Below are 13,884 nucleotides of genomic sequence, written 5' to 3'. Positions count from 1 at the left end.
GTGTGGTTTAAAGTAAGCCACATTAAAAAAAAAAAAAAAATTAATGAAAACAATGCTGATGACATTTCAATATAAGTTTCTTTTTTCAGGGATAAAAGACATTTCAATAGAAGTCTTAAATGCTGATGTCATTTTTAATACAAGTTTCCTGTTTTTTTAGGGGGCAAAAGACATTTCAATAGAAGTTGACAATCCATAAGATTACACATTTAGAATTAATTTGTGACTTGATTTTTCTTCACAAAAAAATGATTTCCCAACTTCTTTTATAAAAATATAATCTCACAATGCTCAATTAGACTCATAAATAAGGATATAAAATTAATTAGTGCAAAATGCTGTTAATTGAAAAAGGTCAAAAAAAAATTTCATTTATTTTACTGGATAACAATTTTGTTATTTTGAGGGAAATGGAAATTGCATTTTAAGGGCTAATAATGGCTTTAAGAAAAAAGTGAAAATTTTAATAATTAATTAATTAATCAATTTTTTTTTTTTACAAGTGCTTATTAGATTTCGCTGAATATGCAATATTTAATTAATAATTAAAAAAAAATCTAAAATGGAACGGAATAGATGTAATCATAGTAGAAGATGTTTTAATGAGTGATAATTACTAACCCTCAAAAACATAAGTGAGAGGGGAAAACTACTATGCATCCTCATCTCCACGAAACTACGGTTATGAAAATCAAACTCAAGTCTCTATCAAGAGAAGGGGATCCGGGTACTGCTGGGTTATCAACCATTTGATCAATGTTTCTAAAAACCTTAAAAATTTTGTTACACATGTTTTACCAGATATTTTTTTTAGTAAAAGAGAAAGGTATTCATACCTGCCTGTTATAGGTGAGTACCTATAGATCTATATGTATGGGTTTAAATTTCTAAGACTAGGTAAGCTATAAATATATAGCAGTGGACTTTAAAATTCGCCACTATATAAATGTTGCTAGCTTTAATCTTGTTATGATTTATTCACAGTTAATTTTAGTTTCTACAACCCATATCTCTTAATATATTGAGTCTAGATTTTATATATTTTTTTAACGTGTGAGTTTAATTTACATGAAACTAAATATACACTTAAATCGAAACGGAAGTAGTTAATTAAGGCCATGAAATAGAAAATATTGTAGCCAATGTAGCACAGAAACATTAGTTCTTTATTGTTTTCATGCATCATGATTTTTTTTTTATTGGAACAACAAAAAATACAAAAACAGATATCAGGAAAACTATGTAAGAGCTTTAATATGCCATGTGATACAAATTGCAGCTATTTATAGAATTCCATGACGGAAAAAGCCATAGATATTACACACGATTTTTAACCTTGAGAAGCCACCGGCTTTGGCAAGAAACTGATACTCCTTTTTAGACCTTTCTTTCCCTCCAACACTGAAAGCCAACATAATAATATCTAGAAGAAAAGCATTCTTTAATTCATTAGCATTTTGAGAGGTTTCTGGAATAACTTGCTCTACAACAATTATCTTCCCGTTGTTTGGCAATGCTTTCCAACAATTCTTCAATAATTTTATACAATCTGCATCACTCCAATTATGAAGTATCTCCTGCATGTAAAGATCTCATTATAATCAAACCAAAAGCTTTTTAATTATATAATGATAGTGGTTGATCTATTACATTTTCTTATGTACAAAAACAAATCAACAAATTAACCTTCATAAGGATGGCATCACCGGTTGGAACACTTTCAAACATGTCTCCCCCTACAAACTCTATTCCTGCGCACAAATAATCACAACTGATTTTTAACGTAAATCCATGCATGGTTTCTAAACATATATAGAAAATTAACAACTACAAGTTAAATAATTAAGGTCAAGATTAACCTTGAATGGGTTTTGCTTTAGAGACCACATGACATAAATCAAAGTTGATGGTTTTGATGTGGGGGTGCTTGGATAGTATGATGGAAAGAATGGCACCATGACCACCACCCACATCCACAAGCACATTAATTCTTTCAAATCCCTTGTAGTTTTCAAGCATTTTTTTCATGAACATGGTGGTCTGGTTGAACATGGCTTCGTTGAACAGCTCACTAAAATGGGGGTCTTTGTTCTCATGCTCATAAACTGTCATTCCATGAGTCTTCACAAATGGGACACTCCCGTCTAACACTGCATGCTTTATATTTGGCCTGCATGTACAGAATCTAAAGTTAAAAATCTCATTTTTATTTAGCTTGCAAAAATGAATGTTGTAAATAAGGGAGGTTTTTTTCTCTTGATGTTAATTATTTCGGTTTGTCTCTAAACTATCTATTTGAAACAACAAATTTCTTTTTGGTTATTGAAAAAATTTAATTCTTTGTTATAAAATATAAAACTAACAAAACTATTCTTTTTTCCGTTGGAATAAATTTTTATCTACGTATATTTGAGTTATCCTCATATATATATATATATATATATAAATTTTTAAAAACAATTATATATATACATATATATATATATATATATATAAAGTTTGCATCATCTATCTTTTTATCAATTATATCTCTTACTTTTTTTATTATCTGATCTACAGTAATATATAATATATAAAAAAATATTTTTTTATAATTTTTTTATTATATACTTTCTCACTCCATTTATTAAAAAAATCTTTCTTACCATGTATCCGCCATGAACTTGGAGTGGTGTATGAGCAAGAGTGGAGCCAGAGAGACTCCATCCTCATCCTTAGTGAAGAACTTGCAAACCGGGCCCAGTCCATAGCGCCTCTTGCTCTTCCCATCCTCCTCTCCGTCCATCTCGTCGCACATCATCACTTTGTGCGCGGCCAAGAACCGAAGCATTCTGTCGAGCACCTCGTGGGCATCAGGGTTGCTGGTTTGGATCTTTGACGCTATCTCTTCCGGCGAGAGCAGAGCGCCGGACCCAGCTGCTGCCATGGTCTCCAGCACGTCCAGCTCGATCATGGCCTTCATCATCATCGGCAACGCGATGCCACATCCGAGGTCCATGGCGTCGGAGAATGCTAGTATTTCCTCCATTGGTGTATTGCACGGGAGGTGTTTGTGTTTATTCCCAAGAGAAGTGAGAGTTTGTGGTTAGTTAAGAGATGATGTGTTGTTTGGTCTTGGATTATGGTGCTTTTTATAGTGAATATTTACCTATAAAAATTTTATATTTTATTTGACAGCACTTAAATTTTATTGAATAATTATTTTTATTTTTTTATTTTTTTAATTTGATGTGACCAGTAACCAACTTTTGACAATTTTTTTGTTGGATGATCTTCCACGGTTTTTATTCGTCAAATGAATATTATTATTATTATCACTATTATTATTTATTATTATTTATAAAAAGTTAGACCATATTAATTTATATGTCAGTGACGTGTTATTGTGTAATATATGCGACTGTGAGTAAAACTATTAATTAAAAAGGGAAAAATTACTCATGTTCCCCGAAATTTTTTTATTCTTTCCAATGGGTCATTCCGAGAAAAATATTATTTTTTTCGATCCCTTCTTTTACTAATCGAGTTATTTTCATCGTACAAATCGACTTTTTGGAAGTTCAAATTTTGTTCGATAACACAAAAATTTGAATAGATTCATCGAAATAATGAATCGGATACACAAAAAAATTAAAAGAACAAAAAGTAAAAAGCGAAGCTGATGTCGGAATAATAAATACGAAGTACCAAAACTAAAGAACAAAACTAAAAATTTGAATGTGATGTAAAGACTAAGTAAATCTAAGGTTATCTCAGCCAATCTGACTTAAAAAAATAATTCGAAAAATAGAGATTTTTAAGATTTAAAAAAATCAAAGGGTTTTTTTTATCCAATGTGCTATAGTTTTTTGTTTTGCACCTCTTAATGTTGTAGCGCCTAAGCGCTGCATGCTAGCGCCCTAGGCACTAGATTTTTCTCGCTTTTTGCTTGTTTTTTTCTCGTTGAAACTTTGCACTTTTTCTCTAATTTTTGTGCTTTTTTTATATGTTCTTCCTTCAAATCATTCTTTCTTTCCTACAATGTAATAACAATAAGATTAGGAGTAAAATTGGTTTAAAATAATTCAAATTTAATTCATTATGAGTTAAACAAAGGTCTATATATTGAGTGCAAATTATACTCATCTTACCATTAATTCCGGTTATTAGGTACCTCCTACATATAAAGTTTTTCTCGTGATCATGCCCAAAAATTTATAATAATTTTTTTCCAATTATAATGCTGGTGGTTCCTATGGGAATCCAATTATTATTTTTATTTATTATTTTGTTATTACATGCTTTTTTTATATTTTTAGTGTGAGAATTGAAAGATGATAATTAATCCATTTATAATTTTTTTCTTTAAATTAAAAATCTAAACATAAATGTTTGAGATAGAAATTTGAAAAAGAAAAGAAAAAGAAATGTCTGGGTAGAAATTTGATTAAAAAGTAGTTATTGATAAAAAAAGAAAATCCATGGGAATTGGAAGTGTTTTTTTGAAAAATCAATGAAAAAAATAAAAAAAGCTTATGGATGATTTTTCCTTTTTTTAATCAACGACATCGGTATAACTCTTTTATGAAAAAAATATTTGACAACTTGTTTTTATGAAATATAATAATTCAAAAATGCTTAATTAGATAAGAAGCATGTATATAAAAATTAAAAACATAATGGAAAACTGTTATCTCAAAAAAATATTTTTTTAATTAATTTATATATATATATTGACATATGTGGTAGAATCGAATGTCCAGCTTATACGTCATCACTTGGTGATAGAGTGTTTGAGTTATAAAACTACATCCACAGCAGGAAAATTTTTATCATTATCAGTAAGATTTAGATATAGGCTTTTTTAAAATGTCTTACACTAAAGTTTTTCACGGTGGGGATAATGTAGTTGAGTTTGAACTCTTTGGTTAATATATTTTGTTTTGGTGAAAATTGTTTGTAATATTTCAGCTAACTATTCAATATTTAATTAACAATGATAAGGAAATCCAAACATGGCACCTAGAAGTCAAGCTCACGGTGGAAAAATATGAACTTTGAAAGCATAAGAAATCATTCATTAATTTACTCTGATTGAATAGCCAAGTTCGATCTGTTCAACGGTGACATGCCATCTAAATTTATAATTGCTTTATTACAATGATATATAGGAATTGGTCAATTTTAATTATGTAAAATTATCAAAAAAGAAAGAAAGTAAGTAAGAAAGAAATTAACTGACGGATGTTTCCACTGACTAGCACAAGTCAATAGTCAATGGGAAAACCCTAAGTCAATAGTCAATGGAGAAACGCTAGAGCCTTTTATTATTATTATTATTATTATTATTATTATTGATAATTATTTTTATTTAATTAAAAAAACGTAGAATTGATATGTTGAGTTAATTGGACACAACACCCGGATACTCACTATATGTGAGTTGAGATTTGAATCTCTTTTCAGTAAAGAACAAACATCTGATATAAGGGACCCGGTTCTAATAGAGTAAGTCATTGATTAGCTCACTTTTTTTTTCATATTTAAATTTACATAAAAATTAATTAAATGCAAATGAGTGCCAAAGCCCCAAATATTGTAACAAAATGAAATTTGGAGCACCAATTCTTTATTATTTTAATACATGTAATTTATTCAATTTTTATTAAAAAAAAATTACATAAAAGACTTTGATTTGCCGTAAGTCACAAGTTGCATTTACTTGTAGAATTCCATGACAGAAAAACTATAAATATTACACACAAATTTGACTTTAGAAAATCCACTTTCTTTAGCAAGAAATTGATATTCCTGTTCAGTTCTTTCTTTCCCTCCAGTAAAGAAAGTCAACATAACAATATCAAGAAGCAAAGCATTCTTTTGCTTCATCAATTTTTAGGAATAACTTGCTCTATAACGATTAATTTTCCATCATCTGGTAATGCCTTCAAACAGTTTTTCAATACCTTCATACAATCCGCATCACTCCAATTATGAAGTACCTCCAGCATACAAACATCATATTAAAGCCAAGCCATTTTTTATTGTTTTTATTATATAATTTAAGGATATATTAGTAATTATCTTAAAAAATCTATGACTTTTACTTTAGAAATTATTAAATCGAGGTAATTTAACAGATGAGGTTGAGCCACATCTCGGTTCTATAGTATAACTACAACGGAACCGGTTCCGTGGGATCATCTCTCATCATTTAGGCCTTCTTAAATTTTTTTCTTATGGATGTGTACAACAGTCGTAAACGGTGACCATGTAACTCTATATATAGTATTTTTATAAATAATAATTATGAAATAAGGATCTATAAACAAATATCCCTGCTAAACACTGCATTTGTGGACGTGGTCATCCGCAGATAACATATGTTTATATATATATATATATATATATATATATATAACTTTAAAATGATTTATTATATACTTTTCACTCCACTCACTCAAACGAGTCAAACCTTTCGTCGCAACAAAATAAATAAATAGATAAATAAAAAGGTTATACCATGTATCCGCCCAAGCCTTGGAGAGATGCACTAGCATAAATGGAGCCAGAGAGACTCCATCCTCATCCTTAGTGAAGAACTTGCAAACCGGGGCCAGTCCATAGCGCCTCTTGCTCTTCCCATCCTCCTCTCCGACCACAACCTCGCACGTCATCACTTTATGCGCGGCCAAGAACCGAAGCATTCTGTCGAGCACCTCGTTGGCGTCAGGGTTGCTGGTTTGGATCTTAGACGCGATCTCTTCCGGCGAGAGCAGAGCGCCGGACCCAGCTGCTGCCATGGTCTCCAGCACGTCCAGCTCGATCATGGCCTTCATCATCATCGGCAACGCGATGCCACATCCGAGGTCCATGGCGTCGGAGAATGCTAGTATTTCCTCCATTGGTGTTTTGCACGGGAGGTGTTTGTGTTTATTCCCAAGAGAAGTGAGAGTTTGTGGGTACTTGTTAGAGATGTGTTGTTTGGCCTTGGTTTATGGGTACTTTTATAGTGAAATTATATATTATAATAATTTTGTGTGAAAATTAAATTATATATACATATTTATTATTATTGTTTTATTGGTGATAGGAATTTGTTTGATAATTAGGCACCCAAGAAATTTCGCCTTTCATTATTAGCAGTGGAAAAAAACTTTTTATTTTATTTTTATTTTTTTATTAAAAAAATTTGTTAGTGCACTGTAATAAAAAAATAAAAAAATAAAAAAACAATATGAAAAATTTTGAAGTTAAATGGCTTTCTTCTTCACTCATGTTCCAACGATATGGAAAGAGACAGACATAATATAATGCAATATATTTTTTTATTATCTAATAGTGATTAAGATGATATATGATATAGTCAAACATGTACAACTACTGATAAGAATATATATATATATATAGATATATATATATTAAAGCATAAAAAGATTGTTCACAAAAAAATTTATTTTAATTAAAAATTATTTTAATTTTTTTTTTCAAAATTTTGCAACTTTCAAAATATTTGATATTATAAAAATCCATCACATTCAAAGCTTAATTGCCATGTTTTGAAAACCGGACCGGACCGGCCGGGCCGGACCGAAAAACCGGGAACCGCCCATAGCCCGGTCCGGTTTTAGAATTAATGTTGACCGAATTTTGAACCGGTCAAACCCGGTGAACCGGCTGGTCGGACCAAAACCGGATGGAACCCGGATTTCAATTTTTTTTTTATTTTGTTTTGTTTTTTTGTTTTTTTGTTTTTTTAAGAAAAGGACTTAGGGGCATGAATTGGCTTTTTCTTGATTTCATGATACTCTTTTGAGTCTTGATTTGTCGAAAAATATTATTTAGATTTTTTTGGAACTTTGGAGTTTAGAGGTATGAGAAAAATAGAAACTTATAAATTGTTTAAGAGGTATAGATCATTTAGGACTTATTTTATTTTATACTTTTATTTTAATGGTAATGATGATCAAATATGAGAATTAAATTAATCATACTTAGTTCTAGTTTTGTTTTGAATTTTTTTTGTTCATGCCTTGTCTCATCCTCACATAATTAGTAATTTAATTAGTTGTTTAATTTATGTAGTTATCATCATCCATTAATAGATTAAGAAATAAAAGGTGAATCTTCAACCATTTTGATAAAATCATAATGATATTAAAACAAATATTTAAGATAATTATGATTAAAAATATAATAAAGTTTGTTATTATATGTATATATATATATATTATATATATAATATTTAAGATAATTATTTATTTATGACGTCATCCGGTCCGACCAAAACGGGTCATCCGGTCGAACCGACTAACCCGTGACCCAAATATGAGACCGGTTCGCTATCCGGTCCGGTTTTAAAAACATTGCTTAATTGTTTGATGTCTTGCTTCACTGTTTGACAGTGACATACATTATATAACAAAAAAAAAAATCAGTCAATGTGTGCAACAACTTCAAAATTCTAATTAATGTTTTAAGAAATCTGGGGTAAATATCCTGTGGAGTCACCAAACTATGGCCAAATATCAAAAGGGATACCCACCTTAAATTCGTATCTTTTGAGTACCATAATTTGATTTCGCTTTAACAGGAGGGTACCCGTTTATTTTCGGTGATAATTTTTCCCGACATGGCCACCGGAACAACCACGTGGACCAGCTTATGACAGCTCAGTTGATGACGTGGAAGCGCTAGCGAGGATGTTATAATCCTCATCACCCTTTTTAATCCACATCACCCTCGTTCGTGGCCACATCAGCATCCCGCCCACTCGTCTTTTTTTCCCTCGTCTTCTTCGTCTCCTACCCTCTCTTCTTATTCTCAATCTCCTGCTTTTGTCCTTCTCCTTCTTCTTTTCCTCCTTCTCCTTCTTCTTCTTTGCTTCTCAAACCTGAACGCAGAATCGCAGTGAGGGTTCTTATAAAGGGCATCTCCTTTGCTCAATCTCATTCAAGAATTTTGACAGCTGGTTTCATTTTGTAATTGTCATGCTTGTAGTTGTAGAGGGTTTTGGATGTTGTAATAAGGGCGGAAATTTAGAGCCCACAACATACAACATATACATGGTAATATGAATTTTAGAGTCTATAACATACATCATACATGTGGTGATATAATTTTTTTAAACACTATATCAATATTTACTAAATCAATTGTATAAAACTGTAAAAATTTAGAGTCCACAGCATACATCAATATGAATATGGCAACACATGGCAACACATGCTGATTTAGAATAAATAATTTGCAGAACAACTGGTTTGGAAAAAAAGTCTAATATATTCACAATGAAGTCAATCTTGACAAAAATTACATGTTCTGTTCAAAACAAGGAAGACATGCTCCAAAATTTGCAAGGATTTCTGCCTTGCAGATATGATGTTTATAAACTACACAAGCTTTATACATAATACCTTAATTCTGTTCAATTACAAAATTTACATTAAAAAAAGGAAGAAACCAAAGAAAGTGACATAAAACTTGTCCAGTCTTCATTTGTCTTAATGGGTACTACCGGAAACACTAGACCCATCCAACACCAGGTGGCACCCACATTTTCCTTTTCTTTGCAGTAGCCCCTTGTTTATCATTTATAGGAGGCCTTGGCACATGAATTCTTGAGGTTGATGTAGTTTTCTTCATTTGAGAAGCACAAAAGCAGGAGATTGAGAATGAGAAGAGAGGGCAGGAGACGAAGAAGACAAGGGAAAAGAAGACGAGTGGGCGGGATGCTGATGTGGCCACGAACGAGGGTGATGTGGATTAAAAAGGGTGATGAGAATTATAACATCCTCGCTGGCGCTTCCACGTCATCAACTGAGCTGTCATAAGCTGGTCCACGTGATCATTCCTACGGCCATGTCAGAAATTATCATCGCAAATAAGAGGGTACCCTCCCGTTGAAGCGAAATCAAATTATGGTAGTAAAAAAGATATGAATTAAAAGTGGGTATCCCTTTTGATATTTGGCCATAGTTTGGTGACTGTACAAGATATTTACCCAAAAAATCTGACTAGTCATGAACCAAGTGGATGGTTTGTTCACTATTGAACTGGTTTGACTTCCTAGTTCAACTGCATTTGCCCATTTTTTGGAATAAATGAGTTTTCAAAATGTTAGTACAACCGCACAATAGTTGGCATGATTTGACACCTAGTCAGGATGACGTGGTAACCTGTGTGATGTGGCATAATTGATGACATGGCAAAGCATGGTGACATAACAAGGAGTCTTGATTTGGAGGCAAATATCTTGAAGATCTTGGAGAAGCTATTTTTGGCAATGTATTACAACTTGAAGACAAGATCATATCAAGACCATATTTGGATGATTTGATTGAATACTAAATATGGATGAAGCTTAATTGAAGAAATACCTATCAATGGTATGATTGAAGACTATTGATGGTATGATTTGAAGAAACCTTAATGTGGATGATTGAAGACTATTAAGGGCAAGATTTGAAGACATGCTTATTGTTGGTATGATTGAGATGATTGATTGAAGATCTTTCTTGGGAAGATTTGAAGGCCAAATTTGGGTGAATTGAAGATCAAGTTTGATAAGTTTCGTGAAGACGCACAAAGACGTGCGCCCCTGCTAGGGGACTGCGTGATGAGGAACTGAGGTGGTATGCTAGTTGCCGGCAGTCGGGATCGGGAGATTTGGCTGCATCGACTCAGACTAAGCATGACCGGGAGGTTAATGAGTCTTGAGTTTGTTTGCAACGTAACCAGAACTCAGTCAAGTTAGCAGTCATGGCCATATTGTAATTTATGTTACAATAGGAGTTGCAACAGCTAATTTCAATTTGGAAAGTTTTTAAATTATTAGCCGTGGAGATTCTAAATAAGGTATGTGCTATATTTGGGACGTTGAGGCGTTTATAGAAGCTACCTTGCTCTGAGAATGGGTGTGCGACCAGAGCTAAAGAAAGTGGGTGCACAAGACAATCTAGAGAGGGTAGTGATCTTTATTTGTGAGTGTTGAGTGACAAGTGTTTGTACTCATGTATTTTCATCTCTTTTAGTAGATTGTTTATCTCCGGGCTTGGCCCCTCCAGACGTAGGCGAGTGGACGCCGAACTGGGTTACCAACGTCGTGTGTCTTTTTCTTTGTTGGTTTGTGTGAGATTTCTATGAGTGCTTGAGTGTTCCCTAAAATCCACAAACCACATCGGTGGAACTAACACAAAAAAATAAAAAAAAATCATAATAATTAAAAATGTAAAATTCACTAAAAATTCTTTATTTTTCTTAGGAGTCGCTATCAATAGTTGCCCTCTTTAAGTTGATCAACTTTGTATTTCACATGCTATCTCATTATGTGGTTATTTATAAATTTGGGGGAAAAAACACCAGAATCTACACTATAACAACAATCCCGGTATTAATATAATATAAATATATTCAAATTTAAAAATGATGCTTTTAAATTATAATAAATACTTATTTTCGGTATTTTTTTGCTGTTTCAAAATAACAATTCCCAAAAGCAAGACTATTCATAGTTAAACTCAATGAATATTAATCCATCCTTGTCATTGATGTTTGATTTTTCTTTCACACCAGCGTATTTTTTTTTTTTAATAATTAGTTAGATATATATGTTTTAATATTAATGTCACTTATTTTGTTCTTGACTTTAAAGTGAAAAGAAAAATAAAATCCCAACTCTTCCATTGCAAGGGTAATAATTTAAGTAATTATCATGCATGTCTAATTTAACATATTTTATCAAAGTAAATTCAAAAATAATAATTTTACCAAATAAAATAAAAAATATACATCTACCACTATTAAAAGGAAGAAAATAAACTATGATGTTATTCTTAATTTTATTATTTTTATTATTATTGTTTTATTTGTATAATTTGCATTGAGGAATTTTTTTAATATTACATAACCAAACAGTGGAACATATTTTTTATTTTATTTTACTTAAAAAAATAAAATGTTAGTGCATGGAATTCTAGTGTTTATCACTACAAGACACTTAAAAAAATCAATTCCCCTTTGTTTTACATGGAATTTTACAAGTTAAAAAGAAAGTTACTAGTATTTACCGATTCTAGGTGGATACTCACAGATTCAACTAATATTGCCAAGTTTAGTTTATAAGTACATAGCGGTGGATTTTAAAATTCACCCCTATATATATATATATATATATATATATATATATATGTTGCTAACTTTAATTTTGTTATGATATATTCACGGTTTATTTTACTTTTCACAACTAGGAATGGGGGTGGGGCGGGGAATCCCCGTTCCCCACGGGGCCCTGCCCCGACGGGGTGGGGAATTCTCCGAAACATCCCCGCGGGGCGGGGAGCGGGGAAAAATTCCTCCCCGCCTAGCGGGGCGAGGCGGGGGCGGGGGCGGGGAATGGTCTCCCCGCCCCGCTCCCCGCGGGTGCCCCGCGGGGATTCCCCAAAAAAATATATTATATATTTTTAATATATTTATTAAAAATTATTTCAACATTAACATAATATTATATATATATAATCAATAAATATTTATTTGTTAATATTTTTAGTTATTATTATGGAACTCACAATTATTTCATACAACTTATTAACTATTTAAATTTATATATTTCATTAAAACATATATGATATTTCTTTTAAATTTATATATTTTTAGTTATTATTATGTATTTCTTTATTTTTGAAGATTCTTGTTTATGGTCAACAATTCAAGCTATTTGTTCTACATTTGATGAAGAGGAGGATGAGAATGATGAGGTAAATATGATTTTTTATAAAATTTTATCTTTAATCTTGATATTATTTATAATCTTATTATATATTTACAATTTTGTTTATTATTGAAGGAGTTATCATGTCAAGATGCTAGTGGTAGTGGAATTGGATTCTCAATATAAATGACTTGGAGAAAGAAAAAACAAATTGATGGAAGCATGAAATTATTGTGCTAGTTTTGCATTATGAATTTTATTTAATGGATTTGTAATCTTAATTTAGTTTTAAACTTTATGTTATTTGTACCTTAATGTTGTTGTTTCATCAAACATTATATTATGACTTATTAGGAGAAATATTTTTGTGTGAATTTTTTTATTTTTATATATGATGTGTATGTTGTAAAACTTTTGGTTGAGAATTTTTTTATTTTATTTCATCATACATTATATTTTTTTATTTTCAATTAGTATATAAGCATCTTTAGCATATGTGTAACATAAAACGCATTAGAAATATTATAGTTATTTATAGAAAAATTTTTTTATATTAATGTTTTGGACGGGAGGGATTCCCCTGGGAGTGGGATCCCCGTGGGGAGTGAGCGGGGGAGGATTTTTCCCCCGCGGGGAATTTTAACCGGGGAATCCCCGCCCCGTGGAGAGCGGGGATGGGGATGGGGACGGGGATCCCATTACCCGCCCCACCCCCATTCCTATTCACAACTCATATCTCTTAATCAATGTTGTCAGACCCGGACCGGCCCGCCGGTTCAACCGGAAAAACCGGGAACCGGCCATGTGGCCGGCCCGGGTATACCCCATTGACCCGGGTATTAAAAAACCCGGTGTTAGCCCGGTGACCCGGGAGGTTCAACCGGGAACCGGTTGACCCGGCCGGGTCAATCGGGTCACAATGTTTAATTTTTTTTATAATATTTAATAATTTATTATTATTTTCTCATTAAAAACCACAAAATCATGTATATTTATTAATATTAATTTATAATTTATAATCAATAAATAGAATTACAATATATATATATATATACCAACAAAAAAATTAACATTTAAAAAAATAAAAAAATATTAATGTATTATGTAAATACTTTCTAAAAATTTAATTTATTAAAAAAATAAAACAATAAATGAGTGTAATTTTTATTATAAAAAAATATAAAAATTAAAAGTAT

The 13,884-nt window shown here is 31.6% G+C and overlaps 2 protein-coding genes across 2 annotated transcripts; both read right to left on the bottom strand.

Moving 5' to 3' along the window:
* Positions 1-1,283: 1,283 nt before the first annotated feature.
* LOC120256255 (caffeic acid 3-O-methyltransferase 2-like) lies at positions 1,284-3,129 on the bottom strand. Its single transcript, XM_039263977.1, has 4 exons — positions 2,646-3,129; positions 1,860-2,170; positions 1,687-1,751; positions 1,284-1,577 (listed from the first exon to the last, which is right to left on the bottom strand). The coding sequence occupies exons 1-4, from the start codon at positions 3,026-3,028 to the stop codon at positions 1,284-1,286; spliced, it is 1,053 nt and encodes a 350-aa protein (XP_039119911.1). The 5' UTR covers positions 3,029-3,129.
* A 2,752-nt stretch (positions 3,130-5,881) lies between these two features.
* Positions 5,882-6,996, bottom strand: LOC120256256 (caffeic acid 3-O-methyltransferase-like). Its single transcript, XM_039263978.1, has 2 exons — positions 6,502-6,996; positions 5,882-5,981 (listed from the first exon to the last, which is right to left on the bottom strand). The coding sequence occupies exons 1-2, from the start codon at positions 6,882-6,884 to the stop codon at positions 5,948-5,950; spliced, it is 417 nt and encodes a 138-aa protein (XP_039119912.1). The 5' UTR covers positions 6,885-6,996; the 3' UTR covers positions 5,882-5,947.
* Positions 6,997-13,884: the final 6,888 nt, after the last annotated feature.

This window comes from Dioscorea cayenensis, unplaced genomic scaffold (genome assembly GCF_009730915.1).
Source record: "Dioscorea cayenensis subsp. rotundata cultivar TDr96_F1 unplaced genomic scaffold, TDr96_F1_v2_PseudoChromosome.rev07_lg8_w22 25.fasta BLBR01001357.1, whole genome shotgun sequence".
Classification (NCBI taxonomy): Eukaryota; Viridiplantae; Streptophyta; class Magnoliopsida; order Dioscoreales; family Dioscoreaceae; genus Dioscorea; species Dioscorea cayenensis.
The sequence above is the reverse complement of the archived record's forward strand: the minus strand, read 5'-3'. Positions and strand labels throughout refer to the sequence as shown.